The sequence below is a fragment of the Panthera leo genome, chromosome C1, assembly GCF_018350215.1.
Source record: "Panthera leo isolate Ple1 chromosome C1, P.leo_Ple1_pat1.1, whole genome shotgun sequence".
Taxonomy (NCBI): domain Eukaryota; kingdom Metazoa; phylum Chordata; class Mammalia; order Carnivora; family Felidae; genus Panthera; species Panthera leo.
This window is the reverse complement of record NC_056686.1, coordinates 3909052-3933356: the sequence shown is the minus strand read 5'-3', so window position 1 is coordinate 3933356 and position 24305 is coordinate 3909052. Positions and strand designations below refer to the sequence as shown.

Genomic DNA, 24305 nt, shown 5'->3' with positions numbered 1-24305 from the left:
CTTTAGGGTTGGGATGCTGGGGGTTTCCAGACCGGCCACTCTTCCTTGGGCCTCTTCGGCACTGCAGGTGTGGTAGGGAGGTCTTGACTCTGGAGCTCTTTCTTTCTCTTTCTTTCTTTCTTTCTTTTTAATATTTAAATTTATTTATCTATTTTGAGAAAGAGAGAGAGAAAGTGGAGGGGGAGAGAGAGAGAGAGAGAGAGAGAGAGAGAATCCCAAGCAGGCTCTGCACTCTTAGCACACAGCCCGGTGCAGGGCTGGAACCCACGACCCTGAGATCATGACCTGAGCTGAAACCGAGAGTCGGACTTGGTTTGACTGAGCCACCCAGGCGCCCCTTGGGAGGCCCTTCTGGTGGTGGCTGTGTGTGGTTGGCTGTGACAGGCGGCGGTAGATGGCGGCAGGGTGCTGGGTGTCCCAGTCTAGCCCTGGCGCTCAGCCGTGTCCCCTGTGATCTGCCTCTTGCAGCCACACCTGCCGGGCCACCTGCCCGACCGCCACAGGAGAGAAAAGCTACCGCCTTTTTAGGAGCCGTGCCACCTTGGGACAGAAAGGGAAACTGAGTAATGCCATCACATGGGGGACGAGGCCCAGCCTGGCTGGGCCAGAGCCCAGAAGTGCCACCTCATCATAATGCAAGTGTCCCACCCAGCGTCACACCCACCCAACACTGGGACGTGCCCCGTGGCGGCCTTTGCCGGACAACTTCTTAGAAGAGATTTCATTTATTTGTACATCTTTTGCACTTTCCTATTGAAGACTTGAAAAGTTTGTCTTGATAAAAGTTGAGTGACGCGTGGAGGGGGTCTGACCTGCTACACTTAACGTCTCTCTCTGTCAACGGGCTCCAGACTGCAAGGGAAGATTCTAGAAGCCCTGCTGTTGCCCCATGGACTCGGTCCGCCTGGGCAGCCCTCATTGTGCTCCCGCCCACCCCATCCCGTCCATACTGCCCGACCACCCGTGTCCTGGCCCCCTGCTCCCTGGGGCTCTCCAGTGCTGGGTGGGTCAGGACTGGGGAGCAGCTGCCCAGCCCGAGGGTGGAGACCTCGGCTGATGCCCAGGGCAGGGGGTTATTCCACCCCCTTCCTCCCAGGGCTGGAGACCACCAGGTATGTGCTATCTGTGTGGGGGAGGGGGCCAGTCAGCAGGCGTCTGGCCCTGGCCCAGAGTGGCTTGTGGGCCCCGGACTCTGATCTGAGCAAGGCAGGCCTAGCATGTGCTCCTGGGAGGGAGGGGAAGAGCCTCCTAGAGCTTTTTTCTCGGCCTATGTGGGAAGGGGCTTGCTCTCTGCCGGGATGTGGTTAGCATCCTAGCGGGGAAGGTCACAGTGGCCCTGAGGGTGGCCCAGGAGACCCTGGTCCTGCCCTGTGCCCTGGGAGGCCCATCACATCCACCTCCAGGTAAACTCTCCCTGTTCGGTGTCATGGCCACAGATGCAAGGAAACAGGGCCACCCTTTGGAGCCTGGACTTCTCCCTGCCGTCCTGTCCCCAGAGAGGCCTCAATGTGGTCACTTGCCGCTGGGGCCTGTATCACAGCCGCCCTTGCTGTGTTATCAGATGGCCTGGGGAAAGAAAGCTCTGCTTGGAGACGGGGGACTGGACGCGATGACCCTCGAGCATCCCGGGCTTCCTGCCGGGAACACCCACTGTCTCCTGCGAGGGCCCCAGCAGACGGAGAGGAGCAGCCAGGCCGGGCCTGTCTGTGTCTGATGCTTCCTCTGCGCTCGCTCGGCCTGGAAGGAGGTTTCCCAGCCGTGGGTGGGCGGCTTCCTGGGGAAGTGCCCTGGGTATAGAATCCAGGATGGGGCCAGATTTTGGGGGCTTGTCTTGGGGCCTCTTGGGCAATCAGCCAGCCCTTACAGGGTCCCAGGACCCAGGTGTCCTCTGTAAATGGCTCTCTGTGCATCCCGGGAGGGCTGGGCCCCAAAACCTCTCCCATCTTGGTGTCCCCTCGCTTCAGCGTCTCTGAAAGCCCCCAAGGCTGATGCAGCGCAAGCACCGAGGTGGGGGCAGTGGGGAGCATCCAGAAGGTGGCCCGCCGGCTTCCAGGACACGTGCGCAGCAGCACTGGCCTCGCCTTCTGGGGAGGGCAGGGTCATCCCTGTCCGCTGTGGTTCCTCCAGCGCCACGTGCACGTGCTGTGTCTTGTGGTCAGTGCCTCCTGCAAAGGCTCCTGGCTTGGGCCACGGGCGAGGTGAGCAGGTGAACCCCCTCCCCCGCAAGCCCTGTGATGCTCCCCTCCCAGACCTCTGGTCGGCCCTGTGGCTGGCCTCACTGGAACAGTGCTGCCCTTCCCTGGCCGCTGTGGATGGGCCCGGAGTGTCCAGCCGGGAGGCACACGGGGGCAGGGCAGGGGTCTGCATCCCTACTGTCTGGCCCCAAAGGCTGGTGGTCCCCCCTGCTGTCAGCCCTTCCTCCCCAGGAAGCCTCCCTCTGTGCCCCCCATCTTTGCCTCCATCCCAGACCTCCCCCTTGCCCTCGCCCCCCGGGCCAGAGCCAGGCACCCACAGATGGCCAGATCTGGGAAGGGCTCAGCTCTCCGCAACCAGCGCCCCCTAGAGGCCCGGGATCGGGGGCTTTGGACAGTTGGGGAGTGGCTTTCTGGTCAGCTGGTTTGGGAGAGGAAAATGGATCTCAGACTGTTTTCTTCTTAGTTTATCAGTTCTCTCCAGCCAAGAGTGGTGGCGAGCGGGTGCGGTGTCCCCTGTCTTTGGCATCTTGCGGCTGGGTTTGGTTTTTGCTGCTGGCAGAATGAGGGTCTTTGTGTACGAGCAGAATCCTAAAGTGCCAGCCCGCATTTTTGTTTCCAGCCACCCTATTATTTAAACCAGTGCTGAGTAGGCTTTCTGTCAAGCCACCTTTGGGCCACGGGGGCTCCCAGGTGACGAGGGGAGCCTGGGCTAGACTGACCACGTCTGGAAGGTCCCCCCCCCGCCCCCCCGCACATGCCTGCCCCTGGAAGTGTGTCCCATGTGAGGAGACCCTCCCTGTAATTACGCCACCTTTGGGAGTTCCTTTGTTTTCTCCAACTTATGACCAAGGTCCTGCTGATACCCACAAGGGGTGCAGGTGCCTGCCCTCCTGCTCTCGGGGGATTCCTTCCCAGGGTCCTCTGGGGCCTCCCCAGCCCAGACTGTGGCTGGATGAGCCTTGCCCCAGTGACACGGTAGCTCTTGCTCTCGTGTCAGGTCCCGCAGCTCTTGAGGGCTTGAGGGGGGGGGTTCACGTAGAGGGTTGGCTCAGGGACAGGCGCGCCTCCAGAGCTTGGGGTGGGAGTGGGGGACTTGGCCGAGAGGCGGGGGTCAGGTCTTGGCCTGGCCATGGCCTCGGGTCCCCCCCCAACACCTGCGGCTATTCTGTGCCCACTACCACCTCCGTCGAGGAAGCCGGCTCCTGCCCCATTTTCTCTTTCTGGAAGTTTACAGGTCGCGGTGCATCAGCCCAAAGTCATTGGCGTTGTGTTTTGGGTTTTCTTCTTAGTTTTCAGATTTTTTTTAAACAAAGTATTTTTTTAGGTGCGATAACCCAGAAAGGGCCCGTTGGGTGTGTGTGTATGTCCTGAACCCCTGACGTGGACAGGGGGGCCCAGCCCCCCTCGGCTCCTGTGTGCGGAGATGAGGGGGGGTCCTGCTCCCTGTGTGTTGGAGCCATGAGGGTATGAGGGAGCAGATCCCCACGCAGGCTGGCATCTGGCCCAGCTAAGGGGGCCGGGCCCCTTGCCCTGGGTACACCCCCAGGCCAGCAAAGGAGCCTGGGTGAGTTGGGAGGGTCCCAGCCAGGGGGCTGGAGCTGGAAGCTGAGCCCCCGTGAGTGGCGACCCGTCCGGTCCCTGGCAGGACACGGGAGAGGCTGGACAGAGCCTGCAGCCGACACAATCCCCTTTACTTTGTACTCTGTGTGTATGTCTTTGTTTTCTGTGTTTTAATAAATCCTTTGGGAAAGGATAGAATCCGTGTTTTCCTAGATTCCCAATGATCTAGATGGGGGTGGGGGCTGGAGGCGGCAGAGGAACGTGGGGGATGGGGTGTCACCGGAAGCCAAACCACCTCCCCCCTGGGAAGACATGGCCTCATGAGGCCGAGGGGCTTGCTGGGAAAGGGGGGGCAAGGAGGTGTGGTGCCTGTCTCTCCCACTTGGACCCCAAACACAGACACAACGTGGCGTCAGGGAAACACGGAGCCCCCAGTGGCACCTCGTGGACCTTCCTGGACCCTGATCTCTCCGCACCCAGAGGGCACAGCAGCCTCCCAGCAGCAGAGGATGTGTTGAGGGTAGTGGGGGGCACCCTTATCCTCAAATCACTTGGGATGTGGGGTGCCTCAGGGTCCCCAGTCTCTGCCTCTTCCCCAGGGCCCTCTTTCCCCATCCCTACCCTTTGCCCCAAGGTCAAGACTGGGGGGGCGGGAGGCGAGTGTGCGGCCCCTGCAGGTGGCGGCCTTTTCCTCCCCTCCCCACTGCCCGCGGCCGGCCCCTGGAAAGGAGAGGAGCAGGAAGCCGCAGACCCCGACAGGCTGGGGTTTTATTTGTCATTCCATAAATACGGTGGCTGTGTCTCGCTGTCGTCTGGAGGCGCGAGGCATGAGGCAGGTCTCTGCCTACGTAGGGAGTGCAGTTAGCGGAGGAGCCACAGTCATTAAAAAAAAGGGGAGAGAAGAAAAGCACATTATTTACATGACAGAAGACCCGAGCAAGCCCCTCTGTCATTCCTCCGGACCTCGGATTTGCACTGGATCTGGGATGAGAAATGGGGGGGGGGGGGAACTCCGGGTGTCAGCAAGGGAGAAGGATCCCACCCCTGCTCCCAGAGTGGACCTCCTTTCCGTGCTGGGCATTCCCGGAGGGGGTCCCCTGGGGCAAACTGCCTCGAGGGGAGGGCCAGAGGCTGGGAGGCTTCCCTCGACCAGGCGGCCAGTGTAAACCCGTGCTGGGTCCCGGGCCACACTCCTCCAGGCCCCACCTCTGCCCAGCTTGTTTCCAGACTCTGTCCCCCCCCCCGCCCCCCGACTGCCACCCCACCAGACCTCTTCTAAGTCAGGGGCCTTCCCCCCGGGAAGCAGAGCCGGGTCCTCCCTGCAGGTGGGTGTGGGAGAAATGACAGCTGAGAATCAGGCTGTGGACAGTGCCCCAGGACGGGGAGGCTGCCTGGGTCCTTGCCGTGGGTATTTCGGCCTTGGCCCAGCTCAACTCTGGGGGCCCTCGTCTCCGTTTGGCAAATGTGGCCAACAGGGGACTGCCTTCCCAGGTGTGGCTCCCCGTGAAGGGGGCAGCAGTGTGAAGGGGGCCCAGCAGCTCTCCCCAGTGAGGGGTGGGCAATCTGGTCCCTCAGTACGGGGGCTGCCTGGCCCAGAGCACCTGGTCCCTGCCTGTCTTGGGAGCTAGACACGCATCCCGTGTGGTGGTGGGCAGTGGCCACAGGCCAGGGGCCCCTGCCAGGATAGGCTCACCCCCTCCCCACACCCACAGTGTGCAGCTTATAGATTTGGTGATGAGCCCAGGGGCCTGGGCTGGGAGGGGGGAAGGTTCTAGACTCCAGGGTCAGCATAAAGGTCAGGAAGTTTGTGGCTTTCTCAGGCCTCAGCCCAGCCAGGGCTGGCCAGGAGGCTCTCTGAGGATGGCAGGGCGAAGCAGGACCGGGCATACCGGCTGCAGTGAAGGTGAGACTGTTGGCGGGGGAGGGGGAGGGGTGTCGAGGTGGGGCCAGCTGCTACCTGCTGGGACCGGAGACACAGAGGCACCCTACAGAGTGGGCTCCTGCCTCCAAATAGCCAGCAGAGGCTGGTACCTCAGGACTCCCGGCTGCAGGCCTGTGCCCTTCATCCTCCCAGCCGGGGGGCTGACGGTTCTGTCCTGTTCCAGGCTGGGGGGTGGGGGGGGGTGGATGCATCGCCAGGAATGACTGGCTCCAGCCGTCCTGACCTCCTCACAGGGTGCATGTGGTGGTTCTGGGGTTGGTACTGCTGTCCGTCTGCCCGGGTAACCTGCTCTGGGCACCTAGACTTAGCACCCTAATGTGGGGTGCCTCACCCTGACCCGATCTGAGGCCTTGAAGAAGGCACTGCTCCAGGGGAGGCTCCTGGGGCCTTTTCCTAGATCGTGGGGGCTTCTGCGGGATGTTCAGCCTCCCCAGCTCCCCTGCGCATGCAGCACAGAAAACCCCAGGGGCCTAAGTGTGTTCTCTCCGCAGACCCTGAGGCCACTACCCAGGCAGAGCAGAGGTGGGCCGCCTGGCACGTGGCCAGCCAGCGACCACAGTCTAGCTAAGTATGCATGACCTCAGGGCATTCTGGGGCAAGGACAGAGGGGCAGTGGGCAGGGCACCTGGAGAGGAGGGTAGGTGGGGCCCTGGAGGGACCTGGGCTGGAGCCTGCTCCTCAGGCCCCTCCCGAACGCTCAGGGCTGCTCTGGGCACGGGGATCGTCAACTGTGTGCAGGGAGGAAGCTGCCAGGGCGATGAGCGTGGTTAGAAACCCTCCCCCCCCAACTTCCTGTGGACCCCAAACTGATAAGGAATCCCCCCGGATCTCTGCCCCTGCCAGCAAGGGTGGGGGTGGGGGTCAAGGGACAGCTTGGAAGGCCCCTTGGAGACCCGCTGGGGCAGGGGGTGGTGGAGAAGCGGGTGCAGAATGAATCTGAGGTCGGGCCCATGGTAAAGTATTGGGAGCCCTTGGCAAGAAGGGAGGTTGAGGGCCCCACCTGGGAGGCCCTGCCCAATGTCCAGTGTCCTGGCAGAGGGGCCACGGGAGGAGCCAGACCTGGTTTCCTCTTTCCCACCCCCAACACCAGGTGGGGGTGCTCAGCAGAGGAGAGGCCAGCCCTGCTGCCCCCAGCACCCGACCGGGTCTCGGCCTGGCCTGGACTCGGGGCGTCTCTGGGAAAGGCCGAGGCTGGGAGAAAACGTGGTGGTCTCTTCCAGGAGGGTGAGCAGGGCTGCAGGCGAGCTTGGACGGGACCGCACCAACACCCTTCCCAGTCAGCGTGGTCTCCCCAGCACGGGTCAGAATTCCGTCCCGCGAAGCGGCGAATGGTGTCTTAGCAGCGACTTTTGAGATCTTTTCCCCACAACATCTCGTGCCGCGTGATGTTTTCTTTTTGATGCAAACCACACCCCTGACTTGGCTTCAAAACAGCTTAAGCGAGCGAACAGAGAGACTGGGAGGGAAACAGAAACTGTCCGGGCAAGCGGCCGGGGGCTTCTTAGGATCTGTAGTCCTTTTTGCTGTAGGGTTTATTGCCCAAAATACTATCAATCTCGTGGATAATGGAAGACGACAGTTTTGGAAGGACCTGCGGGCAAGGAAGGACAAGGGCTAATCAGAATCCCACCAAGGAGACAGGACGGGCCTGTGGAGGAGGCTGGGTGACAGTCTTCCGGCCACTGCTGGCCCAGGCTTGTCCTGCCTCATCACATCAGCGTCCTGCTGAAGCCGATGGGGGCTATGCTGCTTTTGGGTTCCAGAAGGTCTGGGGCAGAGAGGAAGCCTGCCCTGGTACACGCTCTGCACCTCAAATGCCAGAACGTGCTAGAACTATGTCTGGCAGGCATAAAATACAGATTCCAGGGCAGACACCGGATCTCCGCACCCCTAACCTACTTTTCCCAGCCTTCCCTATTTCAACCAACAGCAAGGCCACCCTTCCAGGTAACAAAACCCCACGGGCTAACTCTGACTGGACTCTCCCTCACCCTCAACCCGTCCTGAACATCTAGGAGCCAAGCAGCTGAGCTCGGGACCAGGGACCATCAACAGCCCTCTCCCAGGGGGCCCGCCGTCACTTCCCTGCGGGTCTTTCTGTTTCACCCCCTCCTGCTCCCTAAAGCCCTTCCCCCACTCAGCAGCCAGGCAGAGAGGGGTCCTGCCCCTCCTGTGCTCTTGGGGACTCCCGTCTCACCCAACAACCTCCCAAGTCCTTAGTGCCCCAGGCGCTGCCCCACCCCCTCTGCTCCGGCCCACGCCCACCTGTGCCTCCTTTGCTCCCAGAATGCTTTTCCTCCAGGTAATTTGCACATCTCACTCCTCACCCTTCAAGCCTTTGCTCACGCGGCACTCTCTCAACAAGTCTACCCCCACGGCCCCCTTCAAACCGGGGCCCACGGCACCCCCACCCTGTTCTGTGCCCACTGGTGCCCCGGACCTTGCTCAATTTTTCCCCCACAGTGCTTGTCACCCTCATGTTCTAATTTCCTCATTTACTGTCCACTGTGTGCTCTGAATTCAAGAGCAGGGCTTTTACTGGCTCAGTGACGTAGCCCAGACGCCCAGCATGGTGCCTGGCACATTGCAGGTGCCCAGCAAACACGTGCTGGACAAACGACGGAGCGGTACCTTGCGTTCAGCCCAAGGGCCGGGGGGTGGGGGGGACACACCCAGCAGCCCCCTCCCCGACCCACCTGTATCGCTCCAATGTTCTCCATTAGCTGGTCTGCGCTGGAAGCACCCAGGAGCACGGAGCTGACTCCCTCGTTCCTTAGGCACCAGGCTGGGGCAGGAAGACCAGAGGTGAGGGGGACACACCCAGGGCAGGGGCCCTTTCTGGCTCTGCCCTGTCCCTAACTGGGCCACACAGATCCAGCCTTTTGGTCATGGGGCTGAGGGTGCCCAGGAGGGTCCCCGTAAGCCTACAGCTCTGCATGCTGGGTTCTGCGGAAGCCCAGGCACCAACTGCTTGCGGGGGGGGGGGGGGGGGGAGGGGGCCCAAGTGCTCAGGGACCACCCCCCATTCTCTCCCCATGAATGTAAGGGCCCCATTGCCCATGGCTGCCTGATGGAGGTGTGGCCCCGGGGACCACGGTCAACCCTCCCCCCTCCCCCCCAGCACGGTTACCTATGGCCAGCTGGGGGAGGGTGCAGCCCAGGCGCTCAGCTATGGCCTGCAGCTCCTTCAGCTTGGCCTGCTGGCGCCGGCCCTCCTCGCTCAGGATCTTGTCTTTCAGCCACTGGTAGCCCTGGTTGTGGGGGGGAGAAAGCACAGCCCACTGGTGAGGGCAGGTCACCTGGACCTCTGCGTGCAGACAGCTGGTGATTTGTGCCAAGGTAGCACCCCCACCCCTGCCTAACCGTGTCCCACTGCAGAACAGACCTGGGCAGGTGGAAGGATGGGGCCTGCTGAATCTGAAGCCAGAAGCTTCAGGGTGGCTGAGGCGGGGTCCCTGAGTCAGGACCGGGGGCCTGGCAAGCCCGGGGCGAAGTGGGGGTGGGGGAAGAGGAATGCTTTGGCCGTTGGCCCAGAGGACCCCTTCCCCAGGCTCTGGGAGAGCTGTGGTCTTACCTGCCCCCACCCCTGGGATTGCAATGCCTTCCAGGGAATCCCTGATCTCGGTGTGGATTGGGCGGGAGTGGGTGGGACAGGCCTTCCTGTCTTTGAACCCCAGGCAGGGGGGCTCCAGTGCTGGATCTGCCCTGACCTGAGTAGGCCTTTCTCTGCCTGCTTCTCATCCCCCAAACCCTGCATTTGGGAGACCCTCCTGAGTCCCCACTCCAGAGGCATGTCTGCGTGGGGGGAACTTGTCCCAGGGGGTGGCCTCTGAGGGACAAATGAAGCAGCTCTGCAGCCCCCAGCCCAGAGGTCTCAGAGTTGGCCTAGAGAGTGTGTAGGGGGGTACCCGTCGTGGGAGGGGCCATCCCAAATAGCACAGGTGGTCCGCCCAGCCCACGTTGTCAATGCTGAACCCAGCTGGGGGTGGCGAGGGAGTGAAGGGGACCTTTCACCCGGGGGGGGGCGCATCCCAAGAAGAGGACGGCCTTTCCGGAGGTGGGATCCGGCCAGCAAGGGCTCCAAGTTCGCTTTTCCTGGAACGGCCCCCACAAGGGCCCAGGGAAGCCCCGCCCAGACCCATTGCGGCGGCCCCGCCCCAAAGCCTCGTGGATCCAAAATGCCTGTCACGTGCCCGTCCCCTCCTCCCAGCCTGGCAGCTCTTTCACCTTTAAGGAGGCTCTTGAATAGGGCGGGATGCCACTGTCGTACTTTCCGGAAACGATGCCGCAGGCCAGAGGTGACCAGGTCATGGCGCCCACTCCTGGGAGAGGAAAGCCAGGCGAGGTCAGGCCCGGGTGGGCGGGGCTGGGGAGCGAGGAGGAGGAGGAGGGGCGGAGCGAGAGGAGGGGCGGAGCTAGGGAGCGAGGAGGGGCCGGGCGAGAGGAAGGGGCGGGGCAGGGGAGAAAGGACGGGACGGGGCGGGGGGGAGCCCACCTATCTTGTGGAAGAGCTCCGGCAGCTGGACCTCCACCTTCTCGCGCTGGAACATGTGGTACTCGGCCTGCTCGCAGATGGGCGGGATCAGGTTGAACTGTCGGGCCACGGAATAGGCCTCCTATGAACGCAAATAGGACCGTGGATGGTCCCTGTCCGTCAGTGGGTCTGGGGGCTGCTCGGGCAGCATGGAGGAGACACAAAGACATCCCCAGGAAACAGCCGGCTCACCTGCTCTCCCCCCACACTCCTCCCCGGGGAAATTCACCGCTTTCCTGGGAAACCGGTAGCCTGTCCCCCTACCGTCTCTGCTGGGAAAACGGGATGGGACCCCAGCGTTGAAGGCATGGGGAGGATTCTGGCACTTATTGGCCAGGTGGTCTTGGGCAAGGAGCTCACCCCTCTGTGCCTCAGTTTCCCTGTATGTTGTGAGGGTCAAGTGAGCCAACGGCGTTCACAGCCTTCAGGAGGGCAGTGCCTGCCTGCTATGGTGTTACTGTTTTTATCATGATCATTATTCCAGGGCCCTGGCCCTGGGATGATGGTGGCAGTGTCAGGAAAATGCTACGTCAGGAGGAAACGTAGCATCAGCCCATTTCTGGGACTTGGAGCTCAAGGCCTGGACTCTGCAGACTCTCCCTCTGCTCCTACTGGATGGGTGTGAGCCAGGGCTGATGTCTCCTGACAAGACTCCTGGGGAAGCCCTGCCTGCCAGCATGAGAGGCCCTTTCCTCTTCGGTTTCAGACTCAGTTTTTGCATCTGTAAAATGGGAATAGGATACTGACACCTCAGAGAGCCCTGTTCTGACTCCAGGCAGCTTCAGAGAAATAGCAAGTACTCATTAATGCTGTGAATGCCAAAGGCTGATTAAAATCACAGGCTCCTAGAGTTGTGTTGAACTTGAAAATTCTGCTTAATTTTTGTGATGAAGTAGAAATCTGGGGCTCACTAGAGGAGAACCCCCCCCCCCCCCCAAGGATACCGGGATGTGGGGAATTCTGGGAGGAGGGGCACGGGAAGGGCTGAGGCCGGGAGGGCCCTGGAGGCAGGGGTGGCAGGTCAGCCTCAGAGCCAGTCCTGGGAAGACCCGATCCCCAGGCCTCTGCTCTCCAACCTCTGAGGAGCACAGCGCCACCCCCGCTGACCCTCCTGGGATACCCTGATACCAAGAGACATCTGCAGTCCTCTGTCCCTGATGGCTCCTGGAGGGAAATGACAAGGAAGGGGATGCTTTCCTGAAAGTGTGGGAAACGTGACGGATTAGGAGATGGAAGCCGGGCTCCCAACAGCAGCGCACATTCTGAGGCAGCCCAGGCCGGGCGCTACACCTGGGGACCCACCTCAGAGTGAGCTGGCTGACCTTGGGTGTGTTACTTAACCTCTCCGTGCCTCAGTATCCACATCTGAGAAACAGGATGACAGTAACGCTTCCTCCTAGGGCATTGGGAGGTTTCAATGGGAGTCAGTCCGCATGAGGCCCTCAAGTCTAACGGCAGCTGGGGCATCATGAGAGCCGGGTGCAAGTGGCTGGTACTGTTACTGCTGCCGAGCGCTGGCTGAGCTCTAGGTTCTCTGCTAAGAGCTTCGCAACTGTTCTCTCGGCCCTCAGAACAGCCTCCTGGGGAGTCATGCTAGCGGTCTTGTTCTACAGGTGCGAAAACCAAGGCTCAGAGAGGTGAGGCCATCTGTCCAGGGCCACACAGTGCTGGGATCCAAGTTAAGAGCACTGCCTACAGATGTGGCTGCCACAGGTTACCATACTGTCCCTCCCTGTAGTACCCAGTTGTCTGTGCCATCGGGACCAATGGCACTGAACGAGCCAGAGTCCTGGGTGTTCATCCCTAGAATGGGGCAGGGAACCCCATGGACACACATATGCCGAGAGGTCGCCGTACCATGATCTCCATGGAGCTCCAGCGTGACGTGCCCCAGTACATGGCCATCCCCTGGTTAATGACGTGGGTCATGGCGCGCACGGTCTCTGTCAGGAGAGAAGGGGACACTGCGGGTCGGGGGTGGGGTGACTGGGGGCATGGGGCCCAGCCTGGGGACATTCTGCAAAGACAGGTGGAGCAGGAGGTGGGGGGCTGCAAAGATGTCTTGCAAGCAATGTACTTCCTGGCTCCAGAGTCGGGTGTGGCTGGGGTTTCCAGGGACCACAGGAAAAAGGGAACCACAGCCCAAGCAGCTGGCCTTGAAAACAATTTCCCCCAGTAGTTATGAGTCTTACGGAATCTTTGAAAAATGGGTTCTAGATGGACGGTGGCATTTCTATGGCGGATTGGAGAGAGGAGGGAAAGGTGAGATCAGAGGATGTCATTCTAGACGGTGGAATGGTTGGGGGGGTGTGTCTCTAGTCTGGGGACGAATCACATTGGCAGAGGGCAACAGGAAGTTGCCTGTTTTGAGTCCCCCCCGCTTTGGGGTGTCCCAGGTTCTCCCTGGGATCTGGAGGACTGAATAGAGAGGTAATAATGGCATCCGTCCGGACAGCGGGCAGGGTGGGGCCCTGGATGGTTCCAGATGTGTCCCCAAGAGCCGGAAGTGGACATGGAAAGCCCCGTCTGTATCCGTCCCGGATTCTCAAACCAGCCCAGGAGCAGGCAAGGGACCCTCGCCCCGGCTACACGATACACTCTTTCTAGTACTCAAAAAAGTTTTTGAGAGATGAAAATCTGCCACTCATAGTCTCCCTACTGCTCCCGCACCAGGCTGTTTCAGCCCACGGGGATGCTGTGGTGTTAACAACATACTTGGCCTCGAATTTAAAGACCTCAAATGTCTCTCAGCTTTGCGGGGAGAAGGGCTGCGTCGTCAGACTCCTCGCTGGTCCCATACAGTGCTTGCAAGTGTCACTCCCACAGGCAGGGCAGGAAGGGGGGCTCAAGAACAAGTGTCTGTCAAAACGAAGCGGCAACCTTGACCCCTGGAAGTCCTGTCTCTCCCCAGGTGGCTTGCTCATCGGCTGCCGACGTGGCGGGGGGCTGGGGGGCCCCTGAAGATGGCAGGGGGGGTGGGAGAGCCGGAGGAAGGAAGGAGAATGTGGGCTTTGTTCACCCAAGCTCCCCCTTGAATGGCACAGACCCTCGGGCACCTTCTCCCGCAGAGAACGGCACCTCTGTTTTGGGGTGTCGTCCCCCCCCATCCCGGGTCCCTGAGCGCCCCTTCGGCCGAGGTCCCCTCTTTCGGTAGAAAGCTAAGGTAGCTGGGGCTTCTGGGGTGTTGGTCTTGGGGCAGGTACGCCCAGGGCCCCCGAAAAATCACACCTCGCCTTCCAGGCCTTCAGGCCAACCCCTGCCCTCTCCTTCCTTCCAAGGTCGGGGACTGGGCTCCTCTCTGCCCATCCTCGGGAGGAGGCTGGCAGGGAGGCCCGAAGCCCCGCCCCAACCCCCAGGGACCACCGACAGGCCGCCCGGTTTGACTGCCCACACCACTCGATGCCAAGGGGGACAGCTCTTGTCGGAAAGCCCGGGGGGCCCGGGAAGATATCTGCCCACACCCAAGGCCAAGCTCAGGCTTCTGGCCGCTGTCCTTGTCGGCTTCCTCAGAAACGCTCCTAGGATCCCCTGTGACCATGCAGTGTAACCGCCGATTCTTTTCAGCCACGGCCTCGGCCCGCATGCCGGAGAGGGAAGCAGACACCCTCGTTCCCCAGCCTGGCTCCCTCTCATCCCTCAGCACAGCTGTCTCCTCACCCGGGAAATGGCACGATACACTGAAGCACCCCTTCTTCCATGCAGAGAGGGGGTCCGCCGGGTGCCTGGGGGGCGGGGCGGGCCACCGGGGCAGCAGCCCGCCGGAGCCTGCGACCAGCTTGAGAGAGAAGGGGTCCCGGGCACGGCTGGCCGGGTGGCCGGCCCACACACGGGAGTCCGGCACTCTGCGCTTCTGCCCAAGCCAATGTCAGCGGCCCCAGATGCAGGGACCACTGGGGACGACTGTCCTGCACCTCGATATTTAATGCCGGCCGGCAGCAGCAGGAGGGCCCGATCCTTCCAGCTGCTGCCAGAACCCACAGTACCTCCTGCCTCGTCACAAATAATACATGGGAGGGGTCAGGTGGCAGCACCAGTTGGCAGGCAGGCGCCCTCCCACTGTGGGACACAGCCCGGCTCCCAGGGAGACCACGGCCTGCCCTGGGGCGGCCCTTAGCTCGGGGGCAGGCAGAGCCCACGCCAGGTCTCAGGGTTTGGCCTGCTCGAGTAGGTATCGTGCAAGGAGGCCAGTGACCGCGTTTTGATGGAGGGGTGGGGCTGCGTGGCAGGGGGCGAGAGCCGCAGGTGGCCCAGCCCGCTCAGGGGACGTGAGCACCACGCGCAGCCACGATGCTCGTGGAGGAGCCCGCGTGCCGTGACGGGGCAGCTGGCCACCGGTGTGTTTTGCTTCTGCTTGAGGCAGGAGCTTAGCAGACGTGACCTACAACGTTAAGACGCGCTGGAGGCCGCTCGTCCTAGGGATCCCCCCGGTGTTGACTCCTGTGGGCCCCTGGTCTCCCCAACCCTCTCCCAGACCATCCAGGGTCAAGGTTTCAGGCGCCCATCCCAGCATCCTCAAATCAAGAGGAGCCCTGGTGGACAGACAGCCGGCCTCGAGGATCACGGCAGTGCAAGGCGGGGGGGGGGGGGTTGGGGGGGCAGGGCGGGGGGGGGTCATGCATGGGGCGGGGGGCGGGGGGGGCAGGAGAAATGAAATGGCAGCGCTGGCCAGGCGGGGGTGAGGGCGGGGGCTCCACACTGCTTTGCTTTTCCTTCACTTGCAAGATGTTCTCATAGGGTGCTTATTTTTCCTTTATGCATTTTATGGAGAAGTTTGTCTTGGGGGGAAAGAGAGTGGTGTAAATAAAAACACTGTCTCATAAAATGCAGCTTGGACACAGGAGTCAATAGTCGGGCTAAGGGTACTGTGTACCTTCTATGATGAATGTCCTTGACTTGGAGGAACTAAATGGGTCCCCTGGTGATAAAGAAAGATTTAAAGAGACCAGAGTTTATAGCTGTGGGAACACGGACAGGCGCGGCATGACAGAGAGCGTGGGGAGGGGACGCACAAATCTTCCCAGAATACTCATTTTGTTTAAAGACAAAAAAACGAAAAGACAAAAACCAAACAGACCACACAGACCCCACACGCAAATATATACACGCACGCGTGCACGGTATATATAGAAACAAATGAAGAAAAAATAACTCGAACACAACTTCATTTTCCAAATCCCTGAAGCAGCAAAGCACAAATGAGGAGCCTGAAGCAGGAATGGCGGGGGGGGGGGGGGGGGGGGGGGGGTGATGGGAGGGCGGAGATGGCGGGAGAGGAAAGAATAAATACGCGGCAAAGAAACCAAAACTGCTTTTCAAAGCACCGCTCCTCTAAGTAACAGTTTACCTCTCAGAGCAAGAGGCCCCTAAAGCCTCCCGGCAGAACGGGAGTATGACTGAAAAGAACACAGCAGTTGCAAACAGCCATCGTATCGTGACTTCATTTAGCTACGGAATAGTAAGAGCTGAGAGGAGAGGACATTCCACTCGGTTCTGAACCCGGGAGGGGGCGTAGAGCCCGCACGGATCAGGTGCATATGGACCCAAGGCCAGGACGGGGACTCGGGGACTCCGCCTGGAGGTGCCAGCCCCGCCCCCCCCCCGCCCCGCCCGCCCCCAGCAGCCGGGAGGCCTGGGTGCCCCGCGGAGAACCCACCTTCCATGGGCGTGTTGGGGTCCGGGCGGTTGGCAAACACCACATCCACGTACTCCAACTGGAGCCGCTCCAGCGAGGCTTTCAGACCTGGGGGGCGGAGTCAGGAGGGGTGGTCACCGTCTTCACTGACACTGCTGGGCCAGTGTCACCCGCGCACCTGCGTGCGGCACAGGGAGCAAGAGGTCCCAGGCACCCGGAGCCGTCACACGGCGCGGGGACCCATGTGGGCAGGCGCCAGCGGAGGTGAAGAAAAGCCAGGACCTAAGTGGGTGCACGCCCCAAAGCGGGGGGTCGTGTGGTCGGGTCCACAGGCCAATGCTCTGCGACTGCACGAAGGGGTGCCCTCCTGCACGCCCTGGGGGCCCACATGGAGAGCCAGGTTCTCCGCACGGAGTGGGAGCTGCATCCCTGTCCACGCACCAAAGGCGCAGATCACCAGTGAGCGCTGAGCAAGGGCTCAGAGCAGAGCCGCACAGAGCCTGCTGGGGCTGCGGGGGCCGCAGCAAAGCCCCCCTAATCGTGTGATTCTTAAAGGGACGGGTGTGTCATCTGGGAGCCCAGGTGGAAAAAGGCACAAGTATAGGATAAGCGGGACAGCCCACCCGACCCCTCTCTCTCTCCCTCCCCCCCCCCCCCCCCCCCCCCCCGCCCTCTCTCTCTCTCTTTCTCTCACTTGTGCACAGAGCGCCTGGCTGTGTCCGCACCTTTCCTGGGTTCTTCCCGGTCCTCCCCCAAATCCCAGAGGTGGCCACTCTTCCCACACCCATTTTACAGATGTTGCCGCAGAGGCTTGGGGAAGTGATGTCCCTTGCTCAGGACCACCAGTCAGCATGGGGCCCGGCCCAGGCCTGTCTTGTCTTCCCCAGGACCACAATGCCCATCTGAAGGCGGTGGTGCCCTGCTCTGGTGACGCGGAGGCTGGGTGGAAGGAGAGGGTGGGACCAGAGCGCGGGGCATCTCCAGGCCTAGGCCTGCGCGTGTGGCTGGTGGGCGGGGGCACTCTGTGTCCTTCACTTGGGCATCTGCAGGAGGCTCCGTGGGTTCAGGGGCCGTGTGGGGCCAGCGCGCCTCCCTCACCTTCTATTATGTGCTTCCTGGAAAGGCCCCTCTCGGTCTCCGCTCTGAAAAACAGCACAACAGCGTGTGTGATGTTGCAAGCGGTTTTGGGGGAAATGTTCATGATGCAACGTTAGGCCAAGAAAAGTAGGTCAGTGAGTGCCACGTGCATCTGATTCCACTTGGGAGACAAACCACAGGCTCCAGGGGTGCGTTCATGCAGCCAGGAGGAGGGGCGCTGCCCGGCTGGCCTGGGGGAGTGGGGGTGGATGCAGGGGGAGGGGTCTCTGGGTTCCAATCGGCCCTTCTGTTTTGCTTAGATTTTTTTTTTTTTTAAGTGAAGAATGAATCATATTTATAATTCCTAGGAAGCCGATTTGGTCCGGTCCTAGAGACAATGAGGGGCCAGACCGCTGGAAACGGGCAGGGGTGGTCTGTGGCCAGGGAAGGTAGCACGTGGTTGAGACAGTCCACAAATTTTCTAGGTTTTCCAGAGTTTTGGGGATGTTACCCCTGTAATCAGAAAAAGAAAAAAAACAAAAACAAAAACCAAGCCCATGAAGGTAAAAAAATACAAATGAAACAAGGTTTGAGTAAAAGGCAACTCAGCCGAAGCTGCTTTTCCGGGACTTGATGTCCCTCAGTGGGGCTGGGCACCGGCCGGGGCAGACGGCTGCACAAACACCCCCCGCCCCGGGAGAGCCTCCGATTCGGGGCCGTGGCTGCTGACCCCTGACCCCGGCCGGGAGCATGCCTGTGCTGCACCTACTTTCCTCCCCAGAAGATCTTGGTGGTGATGACCAGGCTGGACCGTCTGCGAACAGAAGAAGAGGGGTGTTACTGGACATAGCTGGGGTGGGGAGGGGTGTCTTCAGTTTACAAAGAGGGTCCTAAACACCCTTCTCATCTGGGAGCACGGGGTGTGAAATGGGTGCTTCGAGATCATTTCATGTTTGCCGTGTGCGAGCCCGGGGTCCTGGGGCTCCCCGCTGAGCCAGGAGACAAGCCACAGACGCAACTAACTCATCTTGAAGTTGGGCAGTGGGGGCCGGGGGGGGGGAATGGAGTCTCACGCACCAGACCAGAGCCCAGAGCAGGACACACACTGGGGGGTGCAGGGAGCACGCTCCCAGGAGGTCAATGCAGGGGCTGCAGCAGAAGGAGGGGCTCCAGTGGGGATGCCGATGGCGAGGGGGCCAAGCAGGCTGGCTCTTCCCCTACAGGCCGGAGACAGGCTTTCAGAAAGCGGTTTGTGGGACGGCCTTGGGGAGAGCCTGGGGCATCCGGAGGGAGAGACAGGTGGGTGGCGCAGGACCCGGGGTGTGAGGGAGCTGGTGTTTGGGGTGATGGAAAGCCCCGAGGGAAAGGAATAGATTCGGGCCTCCTGCTGTGAATCCACAAGAGGCAGGAGCTGACACCTGTTTGGTCCTGGAGGGATGAGCAGGGATAAGGATGGAGACTCCAGGCCACATCTCATCAAGACCCTTCCCAGGGGAGGGGGTGCCCGGGTCCCCTGTGGTTGTGTTTTCCTCCCTTGGAAGCAGGGGGGCTGCTCAGGAAATAGCTCCTCAAAGTCAGAAGCTGTGGCCCCCTTGAGCTCCGTCTCCAGGCAGGGGGGTGACCGGATATGCATTTCCCGAGGTATTCACCTAAGACCTAACCAGGGGACCCACTAATACATGCGATTTCCTTTAATTACTGCGTGAGGAGGAATTTTGTGATGAATTAGAGCCGAGAAGAAACAAACAGCTCCGTTGGGACAAGAGGAAGGGTGTCTGTCATCTGTCCCCAGGGGGTTTTGCACTCGCTGGCGGGGGAGGGTGGGGGGGTTGGGGGGGTGGGGTTGGGGGCAGCTTTACAACAGCTTCTGCTGTTTCTGAAAATAAACACATGCAGGCCTCAAGGGGCCCCCAAGTGCAGGCGAGTGCCCAGCCCCGTCTGTCCTGGGGAGGGTGGAACCCTCAGGCTTCTGAGCGCCTTGTGGGAGGGCCCTGAGCAGCTTGTGGGGGGACCCCAGCCACAAGGGCCACCACTCCCCAGACAAGTGTGATGGCCCTTAGCTGGCCAGCCGTTTGACAGACTCGGGCCCTCGAGCCTCAGGACAGCCCTGCCAGGGAGGCCAGACGTGGTCCCTGTACAGGTAGGGCCAGTGGCAAAGGGTGGAGTCCAAGTCCGGAGAAGGATGTCCCTCTCCTCAGTGGCTACACCCTCTGCCTTACCCGGGCCATCCGGGAAGTCCTCATGTCCAGATCTTTTTGGCCTGACACAAATCAGAGCGCAACCTAGTTCCCTGGCCCCCTGAATCCCTGCTGGACCAGAGGTAGAGATCAGAGGCAGAGGAGCAGAGTCAGGGGCACAAGGACTACCCCCCCCCACCCCGCTCGACTCCCCCCTCAAGCAGAGATGCCTCTGGTCTTGGGGAACGGAGTTTGGCACCTCACTTGGTGACTCAGCCGAAGCTTCCGCCTCACCACAGCATCCCCCACCACGGTGTGAATGCTCTCTACCCCTGGAGGCAGCCCGGGGCTGGAATATTCGCCCCAGTGAGAACAGTTCTGAGAAGTTCCAGGCTTTCGAAGGACTGGCCGGCTGCCCAAGGGCCAATGAGGCCTCACTGAGCACTCCACTGGGCAATAGGAAAGAGCAGCTTCGGGGCCCTAGCCGGAGCTCGCCCAGGACCCAGCACGCATCTGTCCCTCACGGTGCCCTCCTCCCTCCCGCCTGCCTTTTCCACGCTTTTCCCTGTGTGCGCCCTGGACACTGACCACGGAGAGAACAGGGTAATTACCTCCATCCCTTCTTCTTGATGATGTTTCCTAATACCACTTCAGCCCTGCAGGAAAGACCGAGATACGGGGATTTCATTACAGCGCGACAAAAACGTTAAACCTCGCCCCTACCATGACAATGGGCCACTTGGTCCCCTCTGTGGAAGTGCCACTGGGGCCAGAGAGCCAGGCTGTTCACGCTCGCCTTGCCTTGGACGCTTCATTCCAGAACGAGGAGAGAGCCCGCGAGCGGCTGTCACCCCCCGTGAAGGTGGCCGTGAGCGGTGCCCCTGCAGGAGCCTGTACGAGCAGATGGCTCCAGCCCTCACAGAGAAGGAAGGGGCTGATGTCCTGTTGGTGAGGCCTGCCGTATCCCGTTTCCCTGGCCTGCTGGAAATTCAGCGGGGAAGATGTTTGGCAACGTTCCGTGGGTGAAGTTTCCAGAGAAGTGTCTATATATTTTTTAAAAAGGTAAATTATTCATCAAGTGCATCCTCTCTTTTCAGAGACGATCAACATGTATTCAGGGCCAGGGGCTGAATTTCCAGCAGGGTGCATGCGTGTGTGTGTGTGTGTTCACGTGTGTGGGTGCGTGCATCTCTCTTGTTTCTTGCTTTTGAACGCTAAAGAGACAAACGCCATGAGGACTGCTCTCTGTTCTTTTCGGCGTCACTCTGGCCCTGCACCAAACCTGGGCTAGCGGGGGTCACGGGCGGGGCTGTTCCAGCCTTGCCTGGCACTGTAGCGCTGGCTTAACTTTTAAGAACTTTCTGCTTGTAGCGAAATGTTTCTGAGTAAAAACAACAGACGGAGAATGATCCATACCCAGTGCTACATTCCAATTATAAAAGCGCCTGAGTCATCCACTCAGAAATAATGGGCTCTAATTTGCAAGCTGTTCAGCATACATTCTGAATGCTCGTCATTCGTGGTCAAGACGTACAGAAATTCACTCAGCCCTGGGCCTCTTCCTTTTATTCCTTGGCCCCTCATTTGTGGGACAAAAGATGAGGAAAGGAGGAAGGGAGAAAAATGAGGAGTGGTCCTGGGGTTGCAGGAGCTGTAGACCATCGGCTAATCAAAGCCTGTTGCTTGTGGCTGTGAATTCTTGTGGCCCTGCATTTGGGAAGCCTGACATCTGCTTGGGGCTGGGGTGGGGGGGCGGCGGTGGAGCGGGTGCAGAAATCCTGCAGCTCTCTGGTAAGCGCCCAAATTAGCATCAGCATAAGAAGCAGGGGGCTCAGCAAAATATGTGCTTGGCATTCTGGTTAGCAAGAGGGACAGTGCCTGGCCCAGAAGCCACCGGAGGAGCCCGGCAGCCCCCCCACCGCCCCCCAGAACAGCTTCCTCTGGCCTGTCCCTTGCTTCCCGTGTGGGTCACTGCTGGCACCATGCCACTGATGGGACTGAGGGCTGGACTGAGAAGGAGCAGCAGAGGCGTGCGGAGGAGAGGACAGGATGAGGGCAGTGGGCTCCAGGGGTAACAATAACCCACCGGAAGCTGCTCTGAGTCCCCGGCTGCCGGCAAGGGGCTCCGAGAGGCCCTGAGGCTGCCAGGTACCCAGTGCATTTGCCCTGCTATGCCAGCCCTGGGTGTCCAGTTCTTCGGGGGGAGTGAAGGCAGGGACACAGGGAGTGTGGCGGCTGTGGAGTGGGGTGTGCAAGGCTTGTACACGGGGCCAGGCCATCTGGAGCCCGAGAAGGCTGCCTGGAGCTGTCTGCCGCGTGCTCTCATGGGCAGCGAAACCAAGGCAGGAGCAGGGCCAGGGAACGCCTGCGGGCCTGGCATCCGCATCGGGCTTTTCTACCTCTGACCCTTTGCTTGGTTCATCTGTCTGGAAAGCATTTCACTTTGATGGGAAGAAGCTGCCAGCAGGGAGGGGTTAGGAGGGGGCTGTAGCACCAGGGGGGGGGCAGAGGGCTGCTGACAGGGACTGAGGAGATCTGGGGGTCCCAGTGCAGGTTCCTGGGGCTGTCAGATCCTCAGACCCTGGGTTGAGACTTGAGAAAACGCCCTGCTGGGTCCCTGATTCTCAGAGCTCTGGGCCCCAACTCAAGCCGCAGGTAAGAACCCAGAGCCCTCAAGGCAGGTGCTGGCCCCGCAGCAGCCACGGTGCACAGCCAGCCCGGCTGCAGCCGACCCAGCTGATGGGAACTTGGCTCCCCCCAGGCAGGAGGGGCCAGAGGGAGGACGAACAGAGAGCCAACAGATGACTTCACAAACAAAAGCTGACTTTTGGAAACCCGATGCAGGAGAGTGGATGATTTGATTACAGCTAGTCTTTAAAACTGAAGCCAGCAGCCTTGGCTGAAGAGGGCTTTTACATAATTGAGTAGGGAAGTTCACTGCCAAGATGGGAAGTGCTTCCTACAGTGCTCGGCTGGCCAGACTCTGCTCCCCCCAGCTCGAGAGGCCCTGCCGTTCCCTGCAGCCCTCACTGTACCATTAAGACGTGGGAATGTCAGGCATGTGGTGCTGGCCGCAGGAGCGCGGGGGACGGACGACAGCTTAATCAGGCTCTGGCCCAGCACAGCATCTCAGGCACCAGAGGGACTGTGGTCCTCTCTGTGTTTGGATACATGGGGAGTTTAGTAAGTGACCGGTGTCCCAGTGTTCTGCAATTCTGGCCCCATGCAAACAACACCTTCTGAAGCCACTTAGACTTTAGAAAAGCAGGCAGAGTGGGAGGCCCATTTGTGGACGTTTGGGAGCAAGGACCGGAGTACCAGCAGCTCTGGTTCTTCCCAGGGAAGCCAGGGCCTGCACCACACTTTCCCCACGAGAAAAGACACGTACTTGCCCGCCGCGTAGACTTCTGCAGTATCGAAGAGGTTGATGCCATTGTCGTAGGCCAAGGTCATCAGCTGCTCTGCTATCTGAAATGAGAAAACCAGGCCGCTAGTGTCCTGCCAGGCTGGGGGGCGTGCCTGGGGTTCCAGGGCATCACCTCGTGGCTGGGGGGTCCCCTGTCCTGCCAGGGCTGGGGGGTCCAGGCCCTGCACCCGGGGCTCCGTTCGGCCTCTCCTGCCGAGGGACAGGCATGGAGGCAGCTCTCAGCAGCGGACCCACAAGAAGGAACAGCTTATGGGTTGTGAGTTTCAGGCAAGCGGGACTCTTACCTGTTGGGTCATCACAAAGCTTAGCACCTATACCAGGTTGAACACAGCCCCCCCCCCCCCCATAGGAGGGCGATAGATCCGGGGGGGGCGGGGCGGGAAATGAATACGTTTTTAAAGCTACGGCTACGACGTGTCCTGTGGCCGCATGCCCGATGCCTTCCCAGCAACCACACGAGGATGATGTTACTACTGTTTGCAGGTGGAGGAAATGCCACCCTCGGCCGGCAGGCACGCTGGCCTCACGGGAGGCCAGAGTTTGCTGCCCAGGCTGGTCTAAGTATGAGCTCGCGCTTCAGCAGCAGTGACCCACTGGGAGTGGGGGTGAGGCTCGAGCAGCCGGGGGAGGCCCCCCTGCCATCAGCAGCCCCCCCACGCTGCAGCGGAGAACTCTGCCGGTCCTCTGGACAGCGCAGGTGTCCCTTTGAGAGTCGTGGAGGCGAAACTCCCCCGCCCCTCACTCCTCAAAGCTCAGCTCGGGTGCCGAGCCTGCGTCCCCAGCTGCCCAGGGTGGGCTCGGTAACACTCCACAACCCTCAAAACCCGTAGGACGAACAGCCAGCCACATTTGGGTTCGCAGAGATTCTCTCCATACCGGACTCAGAAGCCCCACGGGCCGGACAGGTATGGAGGGTGAGGCCGGTGGCCGGTGGGGAACCCACACTCCGTCTCTGCCCCTGGAAGGCAGCTCAGCGTGACCACACTCCTTGAGTTTTTTCAAGAGAAGCCAGAGATCCAGGGAATTTGGGGGTGGTAAAACTTTCCTGATTTTTCAAACGTGGGCAAGGAACCCCAAATATTTCTGATACTGAGCAGGCCAAAGCTAACTCCCCTCAGTCAGCAGCTGTCATTTGAGTCAGAAAGCCCAGGGGGTGGTAAGGCTGTCCGCGGGGGATGTTTTGGATCCACCTGCAGGGCTGACGGCTTCACTGGCACTTAAGTGTGATCACGCTGTCGGGAGGCGTCCGGGCGCCCTCCCGGAGCCTCCCCCAAACCCCCATGCATCTCTCTCCACCTCGGGGGTCGCTTTCTTGCTCTTCAGCGCTCCAGGCACAGCAGGCTCCCTCACCAGTTCGTCTTGTCTTCATCCAGACTTTTCCGGGGTGCGTCCCACCAAGCTGCCCGAGCTCTGCCCGGGAGAGCACCCGGCGCTGGGCCCAGGCAGGGTTATACAGACGGTTTGGGGGTGACGCTGCCTCCTGGGGAGGGTTCTGAGCCGAGGTGACTCAGGGCCAGGGCTTTTATTTTGATACTTCAGACACTGCCCACTGTGGATATTCTGCTCTCTGCTCTTCGCACGCTACATCTTGGAAATCAACCCAAACTAGTTAAAACGATTTAAAAACCGTGGTCAAATATGCGTAACATAAAATTTACCACTTTAACCTTTTTAGTATACAGTTCTGTGACACTAAGTACATGCATGTTGTACAGCCATCACCCCCGCCCACTTCCAGAACTTTCTCATCTCCCCAAACAG

General features: G+C 60.5%; 2 protein-coding genes across 9 annotated transcripts in view; one reads left to right on the top strand and one right to left on the bottom strand.

Moving 5' to 3' along the window:
• Positions 1–801, top strand: part of CHD5 (chromodomain helicase DNA binding protein 5) — a 59462-nt gene extending 58661 nt beyond the window's left edge. For all 3 annotated transcript variants that reach the window (XM_042952765.1, XM_042952764.1, XM_042952766.1), the window contains exon 42: positions 469–801. The gene's annotated coding sequence lies outside the window, so the exon portion shown is untranslated. The remainder of the gene's footprint in view (positions 1–468) is intronic.
• A 4223-nt stretch (positions 802–5024) lies between these two features.
• Positions 5025–24305, bottom strand: part of KCNAB2 (potassium voltage-gated channel subfamily A regulatory beta subunit 2) — an 84811-nt gene continuing 65530 nt past the window's right edge. For all 6 annotated transcript variants that reach the window (XM_042952768.1, XM_042952767.1, XM_042952770.1 and 3 more), the window contains 11 exons: positions 22506–22585; positions 19729–19773; positions 17710–17754; positions 16962–17005; positions 15885–15971; positions 12089–12174; positions 10193–10313; positions 9925–10019; positions 8828–8948; positions 8394–8482; positions 5025–7288 (listed from right to left, as the gene is read on the bottom strand). In XM_042952768.1, the coding sequence (XP_042808702.1) occupies positions 7199–7288; positions 8394–8482; positions 8828–8948; positions 9925–10019; positions 10193–10313; positions 12089–12174; positions 15885–15971; positions 16962–17005; positions 17710–17754; positions 19729–19773; positions 22506–22585 (903 nt within the window). In that variant the 3' untranslated portion in view covers positions 5025–7198. The remainder of the gene's footprint in view (positions 7289–8393; positions 8483–8827; positions 8949–9924; positions 10020–10192; positions 10314–12088; positions 12175–15884; positions 15972–16961; positions 17006–17709; positions 17755–19728; positions 19774–22505; positions 22586–24305) is intronic.